This window comes from Mustela putorius, unplaced genomic scaffold (assembly GCF_011764305.1).
Source record: "Mustela putorius furo isolate JIRA1106 unplaced genomic scaffold, ASM1176430v1.1 tig00000460_pilon_pilon_pilon, whole genome shotgun sequence".
NCBI lineage: Eukaryota > Metazoa > Chordata > Mammalia > Carnivora > Mustelidae > Mustela > Mustela putorius.
This window is the reverse complement of record NW_025421389.1, coordinates 14,690,307-14,716,874: the sequence shown is the minus strand read 5'-3', so window position 1 is coordinate 14,716,874 and position 26,568 is coordinate 14,690,307. Positions and strand designations below refer to the sequence as shown.

Below are 26,568 nucleotides of genomic sequence, written 5' to 3'. Positions count from 1 at the left end.
GAGGTGTTCAGGCAGAGCTGCAATCACTCCCAAGCTGGGATGGCTTAGCACAGCTGACTCCCTCCAGCCCCCGAGCCTCCAGGTCCCCCTGATAAGGGCCGGTATGGCCATCTCAGTGGGAGGTACAGGCTGTTCCTTGAGACCCTCTTATCTGCTAATTTCCCCGTGGCCCCTCTAGTCTGACACCGCCCCCCCGCCCCGCCACCAGCAGTTCCTCTTACACATTGCATGTCTCCCTTAAAGTTGCCAAGCAGCAAGATCCTGAGGGCCTGTGGATGGCCTCCTCTTCTGACTGTACCCATGGGCCCCACGTCAGGGCCCATGCTCAGGTCCCTCAACACCCGGTCATCTGCTGTGAGCCCCGGAATGTCACATCAAGGCAGTCCCGCTGCCGCCTTTCTCTCCAGGGTTGACACACCACACTCCAGAGCCCATAAAGAATATTAATTAAATGAAGGTTTATTTCAAAATTAGTCTTAGAGTGTAAGCTGTTTTCGAGGGCTGGAGCCAGACTACACAGTGAGCAGGAGGGCACTTGCCCTCCTCCGCCACAGGCGGAGAGGCGCCTCCCAGCCCTGCCCCTCGGTCATGCATCCAATGATCACTAGGACTAGAAGCCAACAGCAAAGGACCCCGCGCGCTTGCTCATGTTTAATCCAGGTTAAGCTATACACGTTTAAATACACGTCGGAGGTTACGTGGTGTCATGCAGTCCCTGGGTTGGAATGACTCTTGCTCCGTGACCTCCGCGGCAAGGCTGCCCCGGAGGGCAAGGTTAGGTAGGACAGAGCACTGCAAAGAGAAGGAGAAAGGAGAGAGGTCAAAGCCCAGCGCGGGTCAGGACATGCCAGCCCAGGGGGGTCCCGGCCCAGAGGCAATCCTGTCCTGAACAGAGAGCCTCCCGCCCCCCTGGGACCCAGGGAATGACTGCCATCACATGTCTTCCTTCTGGAAGAAGGAAGAGACGACAGGAAGGTGGATGCTTGGTGCTCGGATCTGGTCTCTGGTGCTGATCTGCCTGAGTTCAAGCCCTGGATCCAGCCTGTGCTAATTCTACGACCTTGGGGAAATGGCTCCACATCTCCGCGCTCGGTTCTCCATGTGTACAACAGACAGTGCCTCTGCCTACCCCACAGGGTTGTTCAGAAGCAAACAGAAAGTGCTCAGTAAATGTTAACTAGTTTTATGAATTCACTGACATTTCCGTGGATCGCAGTGGGGAAAGGGGTCCAGCCCTCAGGCTCCCAGACTTACCCAACCCATTTCCACAGACCTCCTTTGAGAAATTGGCTTTGAAAGCCTTTAAGAGGCAGAAGTTCTTCCCAATGTTTAGCCTGAAGTCCTCCTGCAGAAAGTTAAGACTAATCTTTCTGATCCTTATGGAAACAGTACCACCCAGAGGTTCTTATCCAAGATCCGCAAGCCTACTGGAAGCGTACCCAGCGTCGCGTGTGCTTGTGGACAAAGCTGAATGAAATCAAGAATCCAGACAACGGATGACCATCAGTGGATACTGTTATGGCCTGAGTGTCGGGGGCCCTCAGCCAAATTCCCACGTGCGGCTGTATTTGGAGACGGAACCTCTAAGGAGGTGATCGTAAATGAGTCACAGGATGGCGCTCTGCTCTGATCGTCCTTATAAGAGGAGACACCAGAGAGCCCTCATTCTCTCCCTTCACGTGCACTCAGGACAGGCCACGTGAGGACACAGCGAGAAGGTGGCTGTCTACAAGCCAAGAAAAGAGCCCTCGCTAGCAATTGGATCTGCTGGCATCTTTACCATGGACTTCTAGCCTCTGAAACTGTGAGAAAACACATTTCTGTTGTTGAAGTGTTCCCCCCCCAACAATACCCCCTACCCCGGGTGCTATTTTGTTGTAGCAGCCTGAGCAGATTAATACAGATATTAACATCACAGAAAGAAAGACAACCGGAGAATATGTGTCTCTTAATGGAAGTTTAGCGCCACTGATCATGTAATGCTTATCAAAAGATTTGAGACTGAGTCTGATCCAGCCTTCGGCTCTGCCAGCTAACAGGAAATACGAAAAATGGAAGAACATGTTAAATTAAACCATGGGGACACAACTGACAAGCAGAAGCCAAAACAAGGAAATTCTATGGGGCAAATAGCCTGGTTTCTCCAAGAAATAAATTTCAAGGAACGAGAGGAAAGGAAGGGGAACCTGTATATATATAAAAAGAGACTCAGGAGAGGTATTATCCAGTTGCAATGTATGGGCTCCCCTTGGATCCTGATTCAAACAGATGAGAAAATGTAACAGGGAAATGTGAGCACTGATTGGACAAAGATATTGAGACTTTTTTTTATTTTTCTAGTTGTGATAACAATATTGTGGTTAGGTTTTTGAAAAGAGTCTTTATGTTTTAGAAATGTACACTGAAATACTTAGAGATTAAGAAAACTGATGGTTTGGATTTGCTTCAAAGTCATACGGAGGGGAGAAGCTGGGTAGGGGTGTGAGTGAACAAGATAGGCCATGAATCCACGGTCGCTGAAGCAGGACAAGTACATGAGAGTTCATTATTCTCGTCACTCGGCTTTTATGGATGTTAACAGCTCCCTTAATAAAAGATGAAACAAAAGTCGGGAAAGGATGTAGCTAGGCATGATTTCAAGCAGCTGAGACCAGCAAATGTAGCCCTGGGCTCTGTTTTTTTCCCTACGAAATAGCCTAAACTCTCCAGAACTTTCACAGTCAGGCTCGTGCTGGTTCCGCAGCTCTAATGTGGAGTCGCTCTGGTGCCTCCAGGGAGAAGGAATCCCCTTCTCAGGCCTCCCGGCAACATGCAAAGACAAAACCCCATTCCTGGGAGGCCTCACAATCGCCCACTGGAGGACCCTGGCCCCGTGCACCCAGTGCCATCTGGGCTGGCAGGACGCTCTGGGAAGGCAGAGGAACACAGCGGGTTCCCTGCCTTCAGCGGGAGGTCTTGGGGAGGGGAACCCCAGGAAGCCCTGCTCCGGGGGCCCCATGGGGCAGCTCTCACCTTTTAAAATGTAGTCCGTTAGCAAAGTGGGCACCTTCTCATTATCCTCCTTCATGGCAAAGAGAACTAAGGAAGGAGAGAGAGAGAGAGAGAGAGATGAGCCAGGATACCAGCATGGCATAAAGGTCGCTTCTAGGCTGACAACCCACCAACCCGGAGTGAGAAATCAAACCAACCCAGAGTGAGAAAGGAAACCAGACATCACTGAGTATGGAGCAAACATCTAGAAGCTTCTGTCAAGCATCAGCACTCCACCTGCTGATGGAGTAGAATACATCTGAAAATCAGAGTGGCCTGTTGGTGACTTTATTTTCTTTTATCTTTTACTTTTTTTTTTGCTCATCTATAATCTCCACGTTATTTCCTAAGTATCTCTCTTTAGTAAGTATGAAAAGAAATAAAGCAGTTTTAAAAAAGAATCAGCTTTCAGATGCAATCTAAATGTTAAGAATAACAGTCATCCCATCATTGAATCGGCAACAAAACTCTTTAAAGACATTCCATGCATGTAAGCGGATATTGGAAAATTTTCTCTGATTATGATTATAAGTCATTATTCCTATTTATTAATAACAAATGAACTTATTTTAACAAATGGTATTTTTTTCTGTTTTATGCCCACCACAGGGCTAGAATTTGTGGAAATGCAAAAGACTTACGGACCCCCAAGGAGCTCAGAGATTCCTCATTGAGACTCCTGATGATTTACAGACATACAAGGCAAACAAGAGGGAAGTTAAGAAAGCGTAAAGGCTGTTATTTCTGTTATTAAGTGAGGTGCCGCTTTCTCACGTCCGTAATTCATATTGTGGAAGTCAGCTTTGTAGAAAATCTTTTAAGAATGTTGTTGGACTTTGTATACAATATCAAAAAATGAGGGCAGGAGAGAGTGCAGGATTTTGCATCACACATGGCTTTAAATAAGTCACGGTGTATCTATCCCGTGTAGTCTTAGAGACCTCTATGAAAAACGAGAGACAGATTCATGGGTACAAGATATATTTACCGGTGAAGCAAGAAGGCTGCAGAGCATCGTGGATTAGCTTGGGAATGAATAAATGAATGCTAATATTCATAGAAAAAGTCTGGAAGAATGTATGTGAATCTGTTAAGACTGGTCATCTCTGGGTGCAAGACCACAGGGGATGTTCCTTTCTATACCCTATTTCTGCAGGGTCCGGTCTTCTTCAATGAGTACGTTTTGCTTTTCTGCAAGCCGGGAAAGCTATCAAGGTCGGCCGAAACCGGTCACCAGGAGGCGGCAGCCTCGGCAATATAGAGGAAGGATCTCCATCCTGTTCTACGGCCCTGCTCTCTCCTGATGCCTCTGCCTCGCTTCACACTGGCATGAGTTAGTGGCGTGAGTTAGTGGCCAGGTCCCGAGACAAGAAAGAGCCTGAAACTGGGGCCCTCCAGGTCTTGGTTTCCTTTATTTCTTCTGTAGTTTTAGATGTGTATTCATGTCAACCTAACAGGCTGCAAGTACTTTATAACTGAATATGGGCGCACCAAATGCCGCTCCAAGAAGACAGCTCTGGGGGAGACCTGGGGGGCTCAGTGGGTTAAGCATCTGCCTTCGACTCAGGTCATGATCCCAGGGTCCTGGGATCGAGCCCCACCTCCAGCTCCCTGCTCAGTGGGGCGTCTCTTTCTGCCCCTCCCCATGCTGGTGCATGCTCTCTCCCTCTCTCTCTTTCTCAAATAAATAAATAAAATTCTAAAAAAGAAGAAGAAGAAGACAACGACAGCTGTAAAAATGCAACCCTTGCTTTCAGCCAATGTGTATCTAAGTTTATTGCCAAAATCCAAAATGTATAGGAGTTGTCTGGTCCCAAGAGCTGGTCTGGGGCCTGCGCCTTTGGTTCAGGAATAAAGAAGAGACATTCGCAGATCCATATAAGGACTGGCCAAAAAAAAGAAAGCTTTTATAACCTGCCGCAGAATTCACATTCAGGAAAGATGGTAGTTTTTTCTTTTAAAAAGAATAAAATATTGGAATGTGGTGTACCCACATGATAGAAGAGAGAGCCATAAAAAGAATGTTAACCAAATGTTAACTGATATGACTAAAATCATGATAGAAAATTTTATAGCCAGTATAATCCCAAGTATGTGGAGAAGACATAAAACATTATGGCTGAAAACACCAAAATAGTAACCACAGTGGAGGGGACAATGAATTATTTATTTTCTTTTGTTCACTGTTCTGTATTTCCAAACTATTCTAAATGATGGAAACACTCCAATTAAAATTTTCTAAACGGACCTGAAACATGTAAATAAACCCACAGTTTCTTAATTAAAATGAAAGGATTTCACGCTGAATTCCTGAATGGGTATCTGTAATAAATTTACAGCTCTTCCTTTAAAAAAAAAAAAAAACCATGATTGAGTACTTTACATATATCAACCTTCATAATCTGTCCAAATTATTTTCCAAATACTTACTGCTTGTGAAAACACAAACACCTATAAATGTCAGTTCGTTTCTGTCTGCTCCCTTGGAAAAAAGTCTTAGTGCATATATATGCAAATAGAGGAGTTTAAAAGGAGTGAAGAAGATGCCAATGTACTTTGAATTGAAAATTCCAGATTCTCAAGGACGCTGTATCCATGGATGTAGCCAGGGTTTCTGTTTACCAGAACCGCCTGCTTTGGTCCCCAGATTGGTAACAATGAAAATGTTCGGTCACCTTTATAGCCCGGGGTCGGGGGAGGCAGAGGGGGGCAGCAGGGGTCTGTCTTCCTCTGCAGAACAGAAGCAGCTCCTCTTGCCCTCCCCCGCATTAGCCTGATGCTCAAGCCCTTCCCTCCCCGGCAAAGGCAGGGCACCCCTGGGCTGGACAGGCCCAGTGACTCTGTCACTCCGCGCAGTTCCCGGTTGCCAGGGAGATGGACGGTCCTGTGATTCACTGCGCCTGCCACCCCGTCACAGCCTCGGATTTTTCTCTTCTTAAAAGAATCAGGCTGACACTGATGGCTAACACCAAGAGCCCCCAGCCTTTTGGGGGTTGTTGCGTTTAATGTACATGAAGAGATTTTGCCTACAGAGGGCTCTTTGTCACACACGGGTTTCTCCCATCGCTCAGGATGTTTGTTAATATTTGACAATAGAGCCAAAGCAGAGGAGAGGAGGCAGTCGTTTCCTGGAAGGAAAACTATTCTTTCCTGTCCCCCACTCCTGCCACCCAAGAAACCTTGCTTCTCCTTAAAAAATGCCCCCAGCCCCAACGACCAAGCCTCCTGCTGTGGGGCCATAGGTGGGATGAAGCAACAGCAAGCTATTGGCAAGAGAACAGACAAGAACAGACAAGGTAGAGAAGGCAAGGCTTTGAGCACTGTGGGGTGAGACCCCACTCGCCCCCAACCTCTTCCACCAGCTCATTCCTTCCTGGCAAGGCTTTGCCCTTTACAAGGAAACAAGGACACAAAAAGACGGCTCTGGGTGTCACTGCAGAGCACTGTAGCTTTGCCCCCGCTCGAGGGGGGAGTGGCACAGGGACACGGAGCCCATTCCCACCCATCTAACGCTGCCTCTCACGGGGAGGGAGGGACGGGAGTGGGCGACCCGTCTCTCTGAGGATGAGGGGAACTCACTGTTTGTCAGCATCTGGAGATCTTCCACTGACGGGGGCAAGGCCTTCTTCTCATAAGGGATGACCGTGTTCAGATACTACGAGACAAACACACAAAATGCCAGGCAGGGCGGGAAATACAAGTGTGGTCCCTCCGAGGGTGAGATGTGTGGACAATTCGCACACGGACTGTGATCGTCTCTCCCCGACATGCTCCACAGAAGTTGACAGGAGCAACACCAATATACTCCGCACACCCCTGCCTCGGGACCCCTTCCTGTCTCTGGCGAAAGTCCCTAAAATGGGCGCCTGGGTGGTTCAGTGGGTTAAAGCCTCCGCCTTCAGCTCAGGTCATGATCTCAGGGTCCTAGGATGGAGGCCCGCGTCAGGCCCTCTGCTCAGCGGGGAGCCTGCTTCCCTTCCTCTCTCTCTGTCAAATAAATAAATAAAATCTTTAAAAAAAAGAAAGAAAGAAAGTCCCTAAAAGTAAGACTTTCCCATATCAGCCCTCCATTCCATTGAACACATTCTCCGGACAACCAGAAGCTCTTGGATATTTAGGAATCCTGGAGAGCTTTTTCTCCTTCAGGCTGAGCGCAGAGAACATTCTAAAGGGAGATTATACTTTTGTGTGCTTGGGCGGGCAATATGAAATTGAACAATCTCTCTTTTATCAAAAATGACGGGGGAGAGAACCTCATCCCCGCCCTTGGTCTTGGACGTTGGGTTTGCTCCCTCTGCTGGATATGAGGTGCTTCTACAACAAGATCCTCTTGGCCCCGTGGGGCCCAAGAACTGGGTGCCCGAGAGATCCTGAAGGTCGGCAGGCGGAGGGCAGGCCGGTAGCCTGGGGGACTGAGTGAGAAGAGCTGCAGCTCAAACACCAGAAGACTTCTCTTTTGGTCTTGGTTCTGCCCGTAGCGGTGCGGTCTTGAGAGACCTAATCTCTCCAGATCTTAGTTCTCACAGCTGCAAAATGAGGGGAGCGGGTTCCATGTCTCCAGAATGTCCTCCCATGCCGCAGTGCCAGAATTCTCACCCTTAGGATTCAGCTACAAAGATGTCTAACACGTACACAATTACATGTGCTCTCTCCATGATCTCAAGCTTGTCCCTTCTATCAGATTATGCACTTCATGAGGGCAGGGTCCAGGACTTACTCACCTTTGTGCCTGAGGGCTCAGCAACAGCTTAAAAAAAAAAAAAAAAACCCAACCCCACTGCACCCTTTAAAAGACACTGTTCCTTCTTAAGAGTGGAAGAAGATGTTGAGGCGCCTGGGTGGCTCAGTCGGCCACGCATCTGCTTTGGCTCAGGTCACCATCCCAGTGTCCTGGGATCAACTCCCGCATCGGGCTCCCTGCTTCTCCCTCTCCCTCTGCCCACACCCCCCTGCTGCTTGCACTCGTGCTCATTCTCACTCTATCTGAAATAAACAAATTAAATTAAAAAAAAAAAAAAAGAAGAAGAAGAAGAAGGGGGCACCTGGGTGGCTCAGTGGGTTAAGCCTCTGCCTTCGGCTCAGGTCATGATCTCAGGGTCCTGGGATCGAGTCCTGCATCGGGCTCTCTGCTATGCAGGGAGCCTCCCCCCTCTCCCTGCCTGCCTCTGTACCTACTTGTGATCTCTCTCTGTCAAACAAATAAATAAAATCAAAAAAAAAAAAAAAAAGAGGAAGGAAATGAGTGAAAAAAGATGGTAAGACCTCCCTTTGTCCAAGGGCTGGGATAATTTTAGTGAATCACCACACCCTGTTCGGCAGGTTGCAAGGGTCAGGAGGAAAGCTGGGAGTGTGGGAATTGCAGGTACCTGTTTGTCCGTCCCTGAGGAGCCGAAGGTCTGGCGGATGCCGCTCTGCAGAATGTTGGAGATGCCTTCCATGCTGAAACGCTGGGGAGAGGACGGGCGGGGCTCAAGAACGAATGCTTCCTGCTCCATAGTCATCGCTCCCCGGGGACTTGGGTGTCCTCCCTAAGCTACCCAGACCCGCCGGCCACCCCTGTCCCAGATAACACCTGGGCTAACAAATGGGCCAAAACTTAGGGCTGAGCTTTGCAAGAATCAAGAGTCGAGTCTCAAAGACTCTTATCTTAGTCAGTCCCTCGGGGCAACGGCTCCCCCTGCCCTTCCCTGGTTTCCTCCCTTCAGCCTCGTCTCGGACAGGGAATAAAGCAGGCCCGTACGCCTGGGACAGATGATGACACAGCATCTTACAGAGGAAAACAAAGTGTCTGGCCACTGGGAAGGGCCGATGTAAGTAAAGCTACTGGCCATATCTGGGAAGCCTTTAATAAAACGCACAAGCCTAGGCCCAATTTGGGAGGTCTGGGACAGAGCCTCGGCCAAGGTATTTGGAACAATCTCCTTGGAGGATTCATTCTCTGGAGCTTCCCTGATCACGAGCCAGTGGTCTGAAGAATCCTGTCAGGCTCCCAGCAGGGCTTCCGAATTTGCAGCCCCCTCCCACCATCCTAAGGAGAGCAGTCAGGACGAGTCGTGGGATGCTGACCTGAGTCCCAGGCACAGCGCCCCTCAGTACTAACTGTCTTCCCCCCTCTTTCTAAGGTCTTGCCTCAGGGAGCACAGGCCACACACAAGTATTTTCCAGTGTCCACGTCCAATGTCCCCTGGCCAGACCGAGGTCCTCAAGAGGAGGAAAGGAGAAAGGGGAGCCTTCTTTCTCTTTACAGCCCCCTACTGTTTGCCTACGGTCCTGCTCACAGCCCCTGCGCAGTCCAGATCTGTTTACAGGTCCTGCGCAGGCTTGGTACTGGGGCCGGACAGGGCGAGGACCGGAGGCCGGGTGCACCTCCTCTTCCCGCAGGGTGGGGGGGCAGGGCGGGGTGGGGGGCTTCACGTACCTTGAGAGGCATCTGGTTTCCCTTCTCTATCCGGCTGCTCTGCAGGCTCAGACCTTTCTCTTTCCGCCTCTTCTTCATCAGTTCCCGCTGCTCCTTCTGCTTGTTCTGAACCTCGATAAGCACCGTGATGAAGGAGTTCTTCACTTCCTTCTCGAACTCCAGCTCGTCCCGGCGGGCCAGCTGCTGCACCAGCTCCTCCGAGAAGTCCCGGATGGCGCCCTCCACCTGGTCCAGCAGCTCAGTCAGCTCCGACCCAGACATGTGCCTTAGACCTGCAGGGGGAGACCGACTCGCAGGTGACCACTGCGTCCGAGCCAGAGCCTACTGGATGGCTCCTGGGGCCGTGTCTCCCAAGGGAACCCCTCCCACCTCCTTACAGGACAGGGAATTTAGGGGCATCCCCAGGAAGGAAGGGACCCATATACAACAGCCAAAGTGAACACTACTCTCAGGATAACAGAGGAGGAAGAAGAAACAGCCCCCACAGAAACCCATGGACTCCATTCACAAAAATGTGCATGGACAGGGATACCTGGGCGGCTCAGGTGGTGAAGCATCTGCCTTTGACTTCAGGTCATGATCCCAGGGTCCTGGGTTCGAGCCCCATGCTGTTGGGCTCCTTGCTCAGTAGGGAGCCTGCTTTTCCCTCCGCCTGCTCTGCCTGCCTCTCCCCCTACTTGTGCTCTCTCTCTAACAAATAAATAAATAAAACCGTTTTTTAAAATATGCACAGAGGGGTGCCTGGGTGCCTCAGTGGGTTAGGGCCTCTGCCTTTGGCTCAGGTCATGATCCCAGGATCCTGGGATCGAGCCCCACATTGGGCTCCCTGCTCGGCAGGGAGCCTGCTTCCCCTCCTCTCTCTCTGCCTGCCTCTCTACCTACTTGTGATCTCTCTCAAATAAATAAATAAAAATTTTTAAAATAAAATAGTGCATAGACAGGGGCGCCTGGGTGGCTCAGTGGGTTAAGGCTCTGCCTTCAGCACGGGTCATGATCTCGGGGTCCTGGGATCGATCCCCATATTGGGTTCTCTGCTAAGTGGAGAGTCTGCTCCCCACTCCCCCTCTGCCTGCCTCTCTGTCTGCTTGTGATCTCTCTGTCAAATAAATAAAATCTTTAAAAAAAAAATGTGCATGCACAGGCATGTGACTTTTTGATCCCTTCTTCCTCTTCCTAGTTTTCCTCTGTGTCTCTGATATGCTGGTGCAAAATGGGTCAAGGATCAGGGGGAGAAAACATTCAGAGGAGGTTTTGGGCATATGTGCCGCAGAGCAGGAGAGAGATGGTGTTTGTCCCAAGAACTGATCAAGCTCTAGCCAGCCAGCAATCTCAGCACAGGGGTCTGAGGCCCCCTTCACCCCCACGGTCCTGCAGAGCAATGCAGGAATTCAAGAAACAAGGCGGCTGACTGGGACCACAGGCTGAAAAGCGCATCCGGGCTGGCCAGTACCAAGCCTGCTATCAGGGAAAAGGGAAAGGAAGCTGAGATAATGGGATACAGGTAACTTTGTCGTAAATTCTTGTCCCCTCAGATTTCTTCATTTAAAATAGTTTGGGGGTAGGGGGTGGGGAGTGCCTCTGTGGGCTCAGTCTTTAGAGCCTGCAACTCTCCATCCCAAGGTTACAAGTTCAAGCCCCACAGAGGGCATGGAGCCTACAAAAAAAAAAAGATCTGGGGGGCGGGAGAGTGAGTATCTTCTCAAATTTGTCCCTTTCTAACATCTTTTGTTTCTGCCGCAGCACCCATTTTACTTCTCTGTTCTGTTTCTGCCATGGCCTGTGGATTTGCTGACTCGGTTTGCCCTCCCCCATTATTCTGCTCTTTAGAGCTGTCCCCCTCCTTCTGCCCTTGCCATGTCCCTGTGCACTCGAGCTGTTTTCCTGAGTCTTCGTGGAGCGTGGCTATGTTTGGGGCCTTTGTGTGGCTGAGAACAGCCTGAATAGAGCTCCGCAGCCAAATCAGCCCCGTCATCGCAAGCACATTCCTTCGGCTTTTGCCCTCGCCCGGCCTCTGCTCTTAAGAGCCACAGAATCTCGGCTCCTCAGACAGCCTCCATTTTCGCCCGTGTTCAGACCTCGTCACCTGCCCGGCCCACCTTCCCTCTGCCATGTTTCTAAGTCCCCGCCGGCCCACACGTGTGCCTCCTCCCCGGGAAGGGAGGTTTTCTGGATGGTTCTATTTCCCCAGCAGTGGCATCCAACAAGCCATCTCGCCTCTCAGCACACTCAACTACTCCAACCCGCATCGAGCTGGGGTGGGGATGAAATGAGATGACGCACAGAGACTCTTAGAACTGGTCTGGCACATAGAGATCTTTCCAGAAATGCCAGCTATCATGATCATTACCTTTTTCCTTGATTTCGTGGGAGCCTCATTTTGGACAAGGGGTTCCGATTTCTTCTGCTCATTCTGCTTTCATCTTCACCTTTGCTTGGTTTTACCATTTTGACTGTGCTCAATTGCCTTTCCCCCCACCCCCAAAATTTGCTAACTTCTCTCCTGACGCCCAATAGGAAAGGGGTTGCCAACTCCCTGGGTCGGAGGTCCAACTAAGTACATGTGAAGCAGGTGCCCATGGCCCAGCCCACAGGCAGGAGGGTCCATTCTGGGCAAGGCTACCCGTCAGGCCCCTCACCTTCGTAGGACCAGTTGTTGTTGAAGGTCTGGGTCAAGGCCTGCATCTCCTGCAGGAGGACCGAGTCTGCCTGGGAGGAGGTTTCTCCCTCATCCTCCTCTTCCAGGACCTCCTCTTCTTCCTCAGGGTCTGGGGAGTTCTGCATCATTTCCTCGATCTCCTCAATCACCTGAAGAAGGTACGCAAGAGAGTGCTAACTCTGGTCTCTGCCAGGGGGACATCCCAGCTCAGATTTGGGTCAGTTAAGGATGTTTCTAATTTGCTGCCTCTAAGATTCCTAAAGCAATATTGTTATTTAATAAATATTGAATAATAATAAAAATAGATCTGACCAAAGGCTTACATACACTCTTCTGTTAATGTAAAGCACTCTAAAATGTGAAATCTCTTCCAAGAACACCATTTAGATGAGTGCTTTATTGGAAATAAACTCCTCTTTCGGGAACCAAAGCAGAGCTGCCTGGAAGAGAACATTGACTTCAATGGGCTAAGCACTTTATTTCTAAGTGGGAAAACACTTTATCCCCTCAACTTTAACACAAAACCCAGCCCATTAATTGTTACAGTGCTTACGCTGTTCCTAGACCAACTCAAAATGGGGAGGCTTTTTTTTTTTTAGGTAGAGGAAATTTCTCCAGAATTCTCCTAGGTAGGAGCTAAAGCTGCGTAGCCACAAATGCCAAACAAGAAGCTAAAATAACAGGGATGCCTGGGTGGCTCAGTGAGTTAAGTCGCTGCCTTCGGCTCAGGTCATGATCTCAGGGTCCTGGGATTGAGTCCCGCATCGGGCTCTCTGCTCAGCAGCAGGGAGCCTGCTTCCCTCTCTCTCTCTCTCTCTGCCTGCCTCTCCATCTACTTGTGATTTCTCTCTGTCAAATAAATAAATAAAATCTTTAAAAAAAAAAAAAAAAAAGAAGAAGAAGCTAAAATAACAAAAGGATAGGTGGGGTCTGGAGAGCAGAAAGGAACCAAGGAACCCAGCTGTAATCTCTGCTCTTACTAGGGATCTGTTCCTAAAAGAGAGAGCTAAATCAAAGGACTGCCAGAGGAAGACAGGAGAGCCGCTCTGTTCATTAACTGCTGACACATAAAGAAAATGGAAGAGGCAAAGACAGTCTGAAAGGCGTCATGGATGGGTCTGGTCACGACAGGGCACTCATGCATTTGTCTGTCCTTGATTCTGTGACAGGTTCAGGCTCCAGGCCCCTGGGCCTGGTGCTCTCTGAGGCCGGCTTCTTCACGTCAGCGGGACCAAGGACAAGAGGACTTAGGGTGCCCGCCTTAAGAGTAATTTCTATTTTAGTCCCACACCTTCTCACTTCCATTCAGCAAATTTAGGGAATACTCAGTCTTTGCTTCCTGAAAGCCATTTATAAAATGCAAGCAAACGACAAGCCCCCTTCAGAAATTTCACAGCTGACTTTCTCCTTCTCTCACAGAGAACTTTTCGCTAACCTTGGATCGCTGAATTGTATTTCCCCTACAGTTCACAAGAAGAGCTGTCAGGCCCTCTTCTCTTTTCATCTGGTGCCCTTCAATCTCTTGACCCTTACCTGTTTGTATCCCACCTTTTTGCCTCAGATCTGAAAGAGTTCCTTTGGCCGAAAAGTGCTTTCTGGCACCACAGGCTCCTGGCGGAGCTTTTTCGGAACTACTCTGTGAAAAACTTGTACGGTTCCTGCTCAAAAAGTTGCCCAGAAATATTCATTGACCAAAAAGTTGAAAAAAGAATCCAAAGACCCAAGATGATTCCCTCCTAAGTAATAAATGACTAAAGCCAACATTTAACTAATTCAATCAAATGTCAAGCACTATCTTTTTTTTTTTTTTTAATTAAAGTCACAACTGTCCATTAAGACTCCTTTTGGAAGGCTCCGCATTTTGGGTATTCTATGAAATATGAGAAAATACCGTACAAAAGCCTCAACTGTTTTTTGCAAGAATAAGTCTTTGGGACCCTCATTTAAGTGTCTTGACATTTTTTTTTCCATTTTATTTTATTTTATCTCTTTTCAGTGTTCCAGTATTCATTGTTTATGCACCATACCCAGTGCTCCATGTAATATGTGCCCTCCTTAATACCCACCACCAGGTTCACCCAAACCCCCACCCCTCCTCCCCTCCAAAACCCTCAGTTTGTTTCTCAGAGTCCACAGTCTCTCATGGTTTGTCTCCCCCTCCTGATTTTCCCCAACTCACTTAATGAGATTGCATTCTGAGGCTTAGCAAGAACTGAAGCCAGTCAACACAGGGCCTATCTCTGGCTATAATCAAATATGAGTCCCACCCAACCCAAAGGTCAAGAATTATGTTCCTATTTAGTGCAGGTGGGTAAACCGAGGCCTAGGGAGAAATGAATTCCCTTACCAAAGACACTCCAAGTCATCAGCCCAGGCAACCATGAGACCATATATTTGTCTTTTGCTTTAAATGGACACGACACGTATGTACTCAGACTTTTTCTTGATCCAAAGAACAAAAAGTCCCAAGAACCAAGAGAAACATTCATACCTGATCTGCTGTGAGTAGAGGCTCCTCATTGATACCAGAATCATGTTCACTCTTCTCATTGAACTCTTCCTCTTCTTTCTCATGGATCTGAAGGGGGGTGGGGCGTGGAATTCTGATTGATCATCAGCAGAACTAGGGTTCTCTTTACTGTCTGGTCTCTAGAACAGACGACACGGACTGAGAGGCCCATCTGGCCATCTGCTGTGTGAGGAGGGAATCTGAAGAGATGCCCAGAGTTTCATCCAATTCCAAACATACCCCTTCTGCACAGCATGCCTCCCCGAGTCCAGCAAGAGCATCTGACTCAAAGGAAGGAGCACTGTTCCTTAGCCCACAGAGGGGTCGTCCCTGCATGAATAAGGTAGTGATACCTCAACCAATTCCTGCATCGAAGCCTCTCTTACTTAGACGAGGAGTTTCAATCTGGGGGTTGTTTCCAGAGTGCACTGGTTGAGGCGTTCTAAGGGGTAGGTTGTTCCAGTCGAAAGTGTCAAGCTTTGACTGGACTGGACGCAAGGCCACCCTGTGATGGGAATCTAGGTGTGAGGTCACAGTTGCTGAAGGGGGTGCTGAAGCTACATGAGACGTGCCAGGGAACAACCCGACCATATGAACTGAGGCCCGGACAAAACGACAACAATATCGAAACAGGCATCCTGTTCCTCCGAGATCCCACAGTGCCAAGTAAGATTCTGGAAGTTCACAACCACTGAGAGTCTGGAAGTTGCAATCCAACAAGATATTCACAGCACATCTGGCTTTCCTAACCATACCCCAAATAGCCACTGCCCGGCATATATGTTCAAATCCTGCACAAAATCAACCCCTAAACCAACAATTTGTCTATGTCCAGAAGTCCGATCTGAAAGTCATTTAGGGGCTGGCGAGGGGTGCTTCCAGGAAATCTTTCTGCAGAGACACCTCTCATCCAGGAATCAATTGGACTTGCTCGTGGTTAGCTGGCTGGCTTATGGGCTGCTTTCCTGGGATTATGCTTCTGCTCTTCCAACAGAAGATGCCCAGTTCCCTCCCGAGCAACCATGTCAGAGATAAGCCATCCTCAGAAACTTCTCCCCTAGTCTTTGAGCTCCACCTTGCCAGACATGCCTAACAAAACACATCACCTTCTCTCTAGGTTTGCTTAAAACCAGGACTCTGTCATTAAAAAAATTAATCAAGTGCATCTTAAATGCCATCTGTGCTCCACCTGGGTAAGGGGTAGGGCAGGGAGGTAATGGGATCATCCAAGGGGCTTGTATGCCAGATGGCGGCATCTATTTCTGCTGGCGAACCCATATGCTCCTCTCTCTGCCAGGTGTACCACCTGTGGTAGTCGCCTGGCTTCCGCACTCCCCACTCTGCCAACCGAAGCCCCTGGAACCTCAGTTTGTTCACGACTACACGGCTAGGGCAAACTTTCTCGGGGCCAGAAAGGCCTGTGCTGGAAGTCACGCTCAGCCATGGAGAAACAGGGTTCCTCATTTTCTGTTTGGATTCTTTTTTATAAGCGAGTGTTAGTCTATAACCAGAATTTTTTTGGCGGGGGTGGGGGTGGGGTGACAATAAGTTTATTCTAAAGATCTTGTCATTTTTTTTTTAAAGATTTTATTTATTTATTTGACAGAGAGAGATCACAAGTAGGCAGAGAGGCAGGCAGAGAGAGAGGAGGAAGCAGGCTCCCTGCTGAGCAGAGAGCCCGATGCGGGACTCGATCCCGGGACCCCGAGATCATGACCTGAGCCGAAGGCAGCGGCTTAACCCACTGAGCCACTCAGGCGCCCCAGATCTTGTCATTTTTAAATGTTATCGAACCTGAACGGAGGTGCGTGGATCCCTCTTACAGCTGTCTCTCCTCTCCCCGTCTCTGGCACAAAGCCTACAGGTCTGACTTGTCAGGCTTGGGTGAAAAAAAGACCCCAAAACGACCTATAATCACTGACAAGTTTCCCTGAGTTCTAAGATTGTGGGAGCTGCACCTACCCCACGCTTCCTCAGACCTCCGAAGTGTGCCACTAAGAAGTAAAACAGAAAGAGAAGCAAACACAAAGTACTTAAAGGAAGCCCCAGCTCCTTCCCTCTGCCCAGTGTGGGCAATTCCCTGCCTCTGCTTTCACCACACCCAACCTGTATCTGGCCTTTCCTCCTCCCTCTCTAGGTCTCCGGTTCTCGGTTCTCATCCCTTGGCACTTCTCCAGGGCTCCTCCCACATTTCCTCCCAGATCTCGAAGACTCTGTTCCTCCCTGACCCCTCTGTCACTTCTCAGCCAGCCCTCTCCTCTTATAAATGCCCCTGAGAGGATCCCGACCTGCCAACCTGCCCTTCCTTATCGTGGCAGTATCTTGTGCAGAGAGTATAAAGCTGGATGGGGATTAACAGAGGATAAGAGAAAGAATTTTGAAAGATGATGGCATTTATATATATAGATAGGATTATTTGATTTACACACACACACTTATGCAGGCGGAAGAGTGTATGTATACTTGTTCTTTTTTTAATTAAAAAAATTTTTGTTCAGACTTTACTTGTTCAACAGAGAGCACAAGCATGCAGAGCAACAGGTAGAGGGAGAGGGGGAAACAGGCTCCCCCCCTGGGCAGGGAACCCGATGCGGGGCTCTATCCCAGGACCCTGGGATCATGACCTGAGCCAAAGGCAGATGCTTAACCCACTGAGCCACCCAGGCGCCCCTACTCTTATTCTTAATATATGACAGAGACCTAGAAATCGCCACAGGGAGTTCCTTTAGCCTCTCAGGTGACAATGGGAAGGCTAAAGCCACAAACAACCCACAGGCCAGGTCATCTGGGGCTGAATTTCTCTGTAGACTAAACTCACATTGGTTCCACACTGTAGAAGTGAACTATGACTCTTCCAAGAAATATCATTCTTCCAAGAGACTTCTTTCCAGAATGGAGGAGAGAAGACCTAGAGGCAGAAAAGTTCTGGCCATCTTCCTCCCTGGCAAGCTGTTTCGTCCTTCTGCTTTCTGTAAAGGGTGTGCCCTTAGGGCTGTGATGTGGTAGCTTAAAGCTTGACAGTAAATGAGGGAATCTTCCCTGGGCCCTAACTGCCACTAAATCTTGCCGCACAAAGTCTGCGTGAAAACTAAAATGATGCTGAGTCCTTGTGTTCAATAGCGATTGTTAGCCGTGGGCTCTCATCAGAGCAATCCAGAAGATTCTATTCACAAGAAAGGGAGTCTCCACTGCCTTGTATTTCCCTCCCCTTATCATAGTTGTTCCACATAGGTGGTTCCTCTTGACCAAAATTAAGAAAACAAAGATCCATTTTCACCTTCACTCAACAAGTTAAAAAAAAAAAAAATCCACAGCAGGCACCCAGCCCAAGGAAAGGACAACTACATCCCTTCATGCTTGTGAACAACCGGGAAACATCTGTGTGAGGTTAAGTCAGTGTCTCTGAATCCCCACAGTGCGACGCACCAGACAGAGCATAGCAAACAGCATGTAGACAACAGATGTTTCTGGAAAGAATTAATGAACAAATATTGAAAGCAAGAAGAATGGTCTCACGATCACCTCCTATAGTCAGTCCAACTCCACACACAACTTAGTTGCTCAGTTACCTGGAAAACAGAAGGGCTGGACTCACTGTCCAGACTTTACTTCTTCTTGTCCAAGACAACCACCACCTGCTCTTAATCACAGTTACAGGGATAAAAGAGACTATCTTTTATATAAGCCAGGGACAGAATATTGATAAACTGAAAAATCCAGTAAGTGTGGAGAGTTGTAAATAATAATAATATTACATAACTCGAGCATATTATTTTGACCTAAAAATATAAGAATATACTTGTTTTTCCCCAAGCTCTTTTTTTTTTAAGATTTTATTTATTTATTTGACAGAGAGAGATTACAAGTAGGCAGAGAGGCAGGCAGAGAGAGAGAGGAGGAAGCAGGCTCCCTGCTGAGCAGAGAGCCCAATGTGGGACTCGATCCCAGGACCCCGAGATCATGACCTGAGCCGAAGGCAGCGGCTTAACCCACTGAGCCACCCAGGCGCCCTTCCCCAAGCTCTTAATGTAAGCTCAATGCCTTTTTCTCCATGATGGGTCTCTGAATAGAAGTTCCACATTGTCTTTCTTCTATCATCCACTTTATCAGTACACCATCTTTTAAGTGGGCCCTCATTCCCATTTTTTTTTTTAAGATTTTATTTGTTTATCTGAGAGAAAGCAAGAACAAGAAAGAGAGAGACAGAGGGAGAGCATGCAGGGAGAGGGAGAAGCAGACCCCCTGCTGAGCAGGGAGCCCGATGTGGAGCTCCAGCCCAGGACCCTGGGATCATGGCCTGAGCCAAAGGCAGATGCTTAACGGACTGAGCCACCCAGGTGCCCTCTATTTTTTTTAGTAACAGAAGGAAGACACGTAGGGGATTGAGCACATACATTTATCTCCTCTTCCTTCTGAAACCCTACTGAAGTGAGAGCAAAAGGACCAAAAGAGAATATCCTACAGGGACAAAACAAACTGAGGAAAGACAACAGTGAATGAGATGCCAGAGGGCAGATGCTGAGCTAGTAGGCTAAAGGGTTAAGCCCTGTGGGAGAAAGCTTCCCAAAGTATGTGCTTTCACCCCAAAATGCTCAAAGTCTCAGGAATTGGAGACTGGGGGAGGGGGGCACTGGGAGGTGGGGCTACAAGAGGAAGGATCTGCCAGGATTCTTCATAGGAGCAGTAAGACCCCAAGTCTCTTCTCCTCTCCCATGAAGAAAAGGCAACTACCACCCTCCACCACCACCACCAAAAGAAGTGGAGATTTCACTTTGGAAAGGTTGAACTAAGGGAACATGTACACAAGAGACACCAGGTCACCTGAAAGCTGGGGTGAGGGATGGTGCCCAAAACAGAGGGATTAAGTGGAAGTCTACCTACTCACCAGAGACCCTCAGCCTCTTGCCCTGATTAGGCTCCAAGAATACTAGCAGCCAGGCTTATCCTCCTTAAGCAAAACACTGGAGGACTCCACTTAGTGGTCGCTACATTTCTGTTACACTGCGCAAGAAAAAAGACGTACATGCCAATATCTGGGGTTTCCAAACAAAATGACCAGTGACCAGGTCACTACTGAGCACTAAAGTGGGGGCCAGTAGGAGACAAGCCCTTCCCCCACAGGCAGAACTCTGTGAGTTTAGCCTCACTTTTAAATATGCCTAAAGATTGTCAAATATTTTCAGACAATCCCCAACATGAAAAACAGGGACGAAAGCAAATACATAGGAAAGGTAAATCAAAAGTAATACAGAGGGCAGAAGAAACTCCTTCCTGTCATTAGGAAGAGGGATACCAAGAAACACTGCCTCCTTGAAACATGGACTGTTTAGTAGAATTGATTCTAAAAAACAACAAGATAAAGCTATTAGAAATTAAAATTATGGTAGCAAAATTTATATTTTCAGTAGAAGAGTTGAAGTTAAGGCCGAGAAAATCATCTAGAGAGTAAAAGAAAATAAGTAGATAGAGAATGGGAGGGGAGAAAAAGCAAAAGATCAGTTTAAGTACACTTGAATAAAAGGAATTCCAAAACACAAAAACAGACGAGATGGCCTCTTTCAGCCACAAAAGAGTAGCTAGTACTGGACTTACCCTGCCACACACAAATATAAATCTGGACAAAATCTAAGAGCCTATTGTTTTGAGGCACTGGGCACAGACAGTGCAAGGCTATGTTCACTGAAAGAAGGGAAAACATGAAATAAATGAAAGCTGAGAATCTGTCACCTGTGAACTAACATTATAAGATTATATAGTAATCTATATAGAAATAGAAAGTTTTTTACCTGAAAAGAAATGATTAAAAATCTGACTTACAGGAAGAAATAAATAACACCAGAAATGGTAAATAGAAAAAAATTGTTTTTCCTTCTCCTAATCTCTTTAAAAGACAACTAACTGTCTAAAGCAAAAATTGTAACTTGTGTTGTGGGGTATGTAATGTGGATTGAAGTAAAATATATGACAAGAATAGCACAGAGGATGACAGGAGTATCCTTAAACTGTTGAGAGTGTTTCACATTTTATGTAAAGTAGCATATATGAATCCTAAATAGACTATGATAAATTAATAGTGCAGGGTGTAATCTTTAGAGCAGTCAGTAAAAAAACAAAAACAAAACAAAAAACAAAGCACACAAAGAGGTATAGCTAAAATCCAATGGAAGAGGGAGTGCCTGGATGGTTCAGTCAGTTAAGTGTCCCCTTCAGCTCAGGTCACAATCCCAGAGTGCTGGGATTGAGCCCCACAACTGGCTCCCTGCTCTTTGGGGAGCCTGTTTCTCCCTCTCCTTCTGCCCTGCTGCTCCTCCTGCTTATGCTTGTTCTCTCTCTGTCAAATAAATACATAAAATCTTTTTAAAAATAAATAAATATTAAAAAATAAAATCCAATGGAAGAAAGAAAATGGAATACCAAAAAAATTTTGATTAACCCCCAAAAAGCAAGGAAGGTGGAACAGAGGAACAACAACAAAAAACCCAGATAGGACAAATAGAAATGCAAGATCATACCACTAAACATAAATTATTAAAGTTATTTTAAATGCTAATGAACATACTATGCAAATGAACTAAATTCAATAGACCAAAAAGCATAGATCATCATTGTCAGACTAAATACAAAAGACTCAACTGTATGCAATCTATAAAAGGCATACTTTAAACATGAAGACACAGGTGAAAAGTAAAAGGATTGATAGAAACATGATACAATCTAGTAATTACACTACCGGGTATTTACCCAAAGAAAATGAAAACATTAATTCAAAAAATATATACACCCCTACATTGATGTCAGCATTATTTACAATAGTCAAGCTATGAAAGCAGCCCAAGTGTCCTTTGATGGATGATGAATGGATAAAGAAAACGTGACATATACATCTATACATAATGGAATTTTACTCAACCACTAAAAAGAATGAGATTTTTGCCATTTGTGACAACGTGGATGGACAACGTGGAGGGTATCATGCTAAGTGAAATAAGCCAGACAGAGAAAGGCAAATGTTATGATTTCACCTATAAGTGTAATCTAAAAGACAAAACAAGCAAAAACGGAAATACTCATAAAAACAGAGAACAAACTGGTAATTTCCAGAGGAAAGGGTGGTGGGGAGAGGCAGAGGCAAAATAGCTTAAGAGGGTTAAGAGGTACAAACTTCCAGTTATAAGATAAATAAATCAAGGGGCACCTGGCTAGTTCATTTGGTAGAACATGTGACTCTTGATCTCAGGGTCATGAGTTCAAGCCCCATGTTGGATGTAGAGCTTACTTAAAATCAATCAATCAATCAACAATGGAGATCAAAAGTATAGCAAAGAGAATATAGTCGATAATACTGTAATAACATTGTATGGCAACAGATGGTAACTACACTTATCATGGTTAAGCATTGTGTAACGTATAGAATTTTCAACTCATTATGTTGTGCACCTGAAAAAAGAACTAATTTAACATTGTATACCAATTATATCTCAAATAAAACATAAAACAAAAAAATAAATTCTCATGGATAAACAGACAAGATAATCAGTTAAGAGCTAGAAGAATTCAATAAAACTATAAACTAACTTAATCTAGTTGAGCTTTATTAACCATTACAACCAATAATTACAGAATATACATTTTTTTCAATGGCACATAGTGCATTCTAAGATACAACATATGCTGGGCTATATAGCAACTCCAATATATTTTAAGACTGAATTTGTACAGATTGTGTTCTCTGACAAGATTAAACCAGAAACCAATACAAAATTATAACTATAAAATCCCTAAACACTCTGAAAGTAAGTAACATTCATCTAAATAATCTATAGGTCAAAGAAGAAAGAAATCACAAGAAAAATTAGAAAATATTTCAAAATGAGGTTAGTAAAAGCACACCATCTCAAAACTGTGGGATTCAGGTAAAGCAACACTTAAAGGAAGTTTTATTATTTTAAAATTCTTATGTTATTGCTGGTCTAAATGTTTGCATCCTCCCAAAATTCGTTTGTTGGTATCTTAATGCCCGATGTGATGGCATTAAGAGGTGGGGCCTTGGGGATTTGCTTAGGTCATGAGTGTAGAGCCCTCATGAATGGGATTGGTACCTTATAAAAGAGTCCACAGAGCTCCTGAAATCCCTTGTACCATGTTAAGAACACAGACAGAAATGGGCAGTCTGCAAGCCAGAATGAGGCCTTTACTAGAATGTAATCACGCTGGCACACTGATCTTGCATTCCAGCCTCTTTAATTGTGAGAAAGAAATTTCTGTTGTTTATAAGCCACCCTGTCTGTGGCAATTTGTTATGGGAGCCTGGGTAGACTAAGACAATTATTGCTAAAGTTTAAAATCTGGGGGAGCCTGGGTGTCTCAGTGGGTTAAAGCCTCTGCCTTCAGCTCGGGTCATGATCTCAGAGTCCTGGGATCAAGCTCTGCATCATCCAGCTCTCTGCTCAGCAAGGAGCTGGCCTTCCCCTCTCTCTGCCTGCCTCTCTGCCAGCTTATGATCTCTCTCTGTCAAAAAAGTAAATAAAATCTTCTAATAAATAAATAAATAAAATCTGATCTAAGCTCCCACCTAAAGTGGCTTAGTAAAACCCTAGTAAGTATAAGGAAGGAAATAATAAAGTTAAGGAAAGAAATCAACAAACTAGAAAACAAAAAAGCAACAGAGGTAAAAGAGAAAACAAGAGTGATTTTGTGGAGAGATTAATAAAAGTGATAACTCCCCCCCCAAAAAAGTGATAAACCCATAGCTAGACTGAAGAGAGAAGAGGGGAAGGAGAGGGAAAGAAGGAGAAAGAAAACACAAATTAGCAGATCAGAAATAAAAAGGAGAATATCACTGTACTACAGTAAGATCTATAGATCTTACTTACATTAAAATAATAAAAGTGTATCATAAACAACTTTGTGGTCAATTACTCAGATTAAATGAAAAAACTCCCTGAAAAACACTATTTACCAAAATCAGCTGGAGGAAGAAACAGAAAATCCGAACACCCCTATGTTCATTAAAGAAATTGAATGTGTCATCAAAAACCTTCCACAAAGAAAACCTCTGGTCCAGATGGTTTCGCTGGTGTAGTCTACCAAACATGTAAGGGAGAAATAATACCAATCTAAGACAAATTCTCAGAAACTAGAGAAAGGAAAATTCCCAATTCAAGTCAAGACATTACAAGAAAATTACAGAAAAAAATTCCTAGTGAACGGAGAAGCGAAAAGCTTTAATAAAATGCTAGCAAATCAAATCCCACATTATATAAAATGGATACTATATCATGACTAATTGGGGTTTATCTTAAGAATGAAAGGTTGGGGGACGCCTGGGTGGCTCAGTGGGTTAAAGCCTTTGCCTTCAGCTCAGGTCCAGCATCCTGGGATCCAGTCCTGTTTCGAGCTCTCTGCTCAGTGGGGAGCCTGCTTCCCCCCTCTCTCTCTGCCTCCCTCTCTCCTACTTGTGATCTGACAAATAAATAAATAGAATCTTTTAAAAAAAATGAAAGGTTTGCTTAATATTTGAAAATCAGTTTGTGTAATTCACCACATTAAGATAATAAATTGATCTACATATATAAATCAATATATGGATTTAGCAGTCACAGTTGAATTTCCAGCAACTTAGAGAAATTAATTAGCTGATTCCAAAATTTATATGGAAATACAAAGGACCAAAAATAGCCAAAACAACTTCAAAAAAAAAAAAGAACAAAGTTGAAAGACATACAGTTGACCCTTGAACAATGCAGGGTTTAGGAGTCTGGATGCCCTGCACTGTCAAAAATTCACATGTAACTTCTGACTCCCCAAAACTTAGCTACTAGTTAAGTTGACAGAAGCCTTACTGATAATATAGACAGTTGATTAATGCATATTTGGTATTTTATATGTATTCTATACTGCATTTTTACAATAAAGTAAGCTTGAGAGAAGAAAATGTTATGAAGAAAATCATAATGAAGAAAAAAATACATTTACAATACACTATTGTTTTTCCCAAAAAAAAATTTCACAAGTAAGTGGGCTCACACAGTTCAAACCTGTGTTGTTCAAGGGTCAGAAGCTGTACTATTTTATGCTGAGACTTATTACAAAACTATAGTAATGAAGATAGCATGGTATCGGCATAGAGATAGACACCCACTGATGAAAAAGAATGAAGAATTCAGAAATAGATCCACACATACATGGTCGATTGATAAAGGTGCCAAGACAATTTAATAGGGAAAGAATAATATTTCCAATTAGTAGTACCAGAACAACTGGACAGCCATACACATACACACACACACACACACACACTCATACACACATGAACTTTAACCCTTACCTCACACCACATATAGAAACTAACTTGAAATGAATCATAAGCCACAGACGAGCTGAAACTATGCAGCTTCTAGAAGACTTACGAGAAAAATCCCAATGACTACTAAAATACTGCACATTAAGCACAAACTACAAAAAAAATCAATAGGGCTTCATCACATTTAAAAAACATTTGACCTTCAAAATAGCTTAAGAAAGTTAAAAGGCAGTCCATAGACAAAATGATGTGCATAAAACAGGGAACCTGGGTGGCTCAGTGGGTTAAGCCGCTGACTTCAGCTCAGGTCATGATCTCAGGGTCCTGGGATGGAGCTCTTCATTGGGCTCTTTGTTCAGCAGGGAGCCTGCTTCCCACCCCCCACACTCTCTGCCTGCCTCTCTGCTCACTTGTGATCTCTCTCTGTCAAATAAATAAATAAAATATAAAAAAAATATATGTGCATAAAACATATCAGACAAAGGACTGCGTCTAGAATGCGTGTGTTAAATTAATTAAACAAGGAGGCCATTAGACTGAGGTGGTTTTAATGCCTTAGATTTCCAAGCCAGTCAAAACCTAAACCTTTAATGCCTCAAGGTTAAGAATTCAAATCAAAGAGCAACCAATCACGAACAGCCAACTAGGCTTTCCCAAATAATAGAGCCATTTAAGCTATAGCAAACTGAATACTTTCCTTCCTTTGCTTCCAGCTTATCTATAGTTCCTGTTGGTGGAGAACTCCTAACCGCTTTGGGCCTGTGCTGTCCTATTTGATCTTACTTACATTAATTCTTAAAAATTTAGTATGCCTTGGGGTGCCTGGGTGGCTCAGTTGTTAAGCGTCTGCCTTCGGCTCAGGTCATGTTCCCAGGGTCCTCAGATGGAGCCCCACATCAGGCTCCCTGCTCAGCGGAGAGCCTGCTTCTCCCTCTACCTACTGCTCCCCCTACTTGTTCTCATTCTCTCTGTGTCAAATAAACAAATAAAATCTTAAAAAAAAAATTAGTATGTCTCATTTTACCTTTTAATATAAGGAATAATAACAACTTAACAAGATCACTCATAACCCATTAAGAAAGTGGGCAAAGGACTTGGACACACGCTTCACTGAATAAGACAGATTACAAATAAGGACATGAAAGGATGCTCAGTAGTGCAAATTTAACCCAAATAAGTTACTCTATATGCCTACTCCAATGTCTAAATGTAAAAGGCTGACTCTAACAAGGGTTGGCAAGGATGTGGACTAACTGGAGCTCTCAAACTGGAAAAGCGTTTGACAGATTCTTAAAAAGTGAAACATACATTTACCCTATGACCCTAACATTCCACTCACAGGTTTTCTATCCCAGAGAAACAGAGACATACGACTACAAGCAGACTTAGGCAAGAATATTCACAATCGCTGAATTTACAATATTCAAAAAACAACCCAAATGTCCACCAACAGGTGAATGAGTAAACCAATTATTTTATATCTCTATAATGGAACAGCCCTTGGCAATAAAAAGGGATGAACTGTTGATTTAAACAACAAAATAGATGAATATCTAAATGATTATACTGAGTTTTTAAAAGCCAGACCCCTCCCCCTGCAAAAAAAAAAAAAAAGAGTATCTGCTGCATGACTCCATTTATACAAAATTCTA

At 45.4% G+C, this 26,568-nt stretch overlaps 1 protein-coding gene across 3 annotated transcripts in view; it reads right to left on the bottom strand.

Moving 5' to 3' along the window:
* Nucleotides 1-438: 438 nt before the first annotated feature.
* Nucleotides 439-26,568, bottom strand: part of FEZ1 (fasciculation and elongation protein zeta 1) — a 44,993-nt gene continuing 18,863 nt past the window's right edge. For 2 of the 3 annotated variants that reach the window (XM_004750179.3, XM_013055003.2), the window contains exons 4-10: nucleotides 14,596-14,682; nucleotides 12,085-12,253; nucleotides 9,449-9,720; nucleotides 8,397-8,477; nucleotides 6,610-6,685; nucleotides 3,013-3,078; nucleotides 439-792 (exon numbers count right to left, since the gene is read on the bottom strand). In XM_004750179.3, coding sequence (XP_004750236.1) covers nucleotides 776-792; nucleotides 3,013-3,078; nucleotides 6,610-6,685; nucleotides 8,397-8,477; nucleotides 9,449-9,720; nucleotides 12,085-12,253; nucleotides 14,596-14,682 — 768 coding nt within the window. In that variant the 3' untranslated portion in view covers nucleotides 439-775. The remainder of the gene's footprint in view (nucleotides 793-3,012; nucleotides 3,079-6,609; nucleotides 6,686-8,396; nucleotides 8,478-9,448; nucleotides 9,721-12,084; nucleotides 12,254-14,595; nucleotides 14,683-26,568) is intronic. The other variant, XM_013055004.2, reaches the window with a different exon arrangement.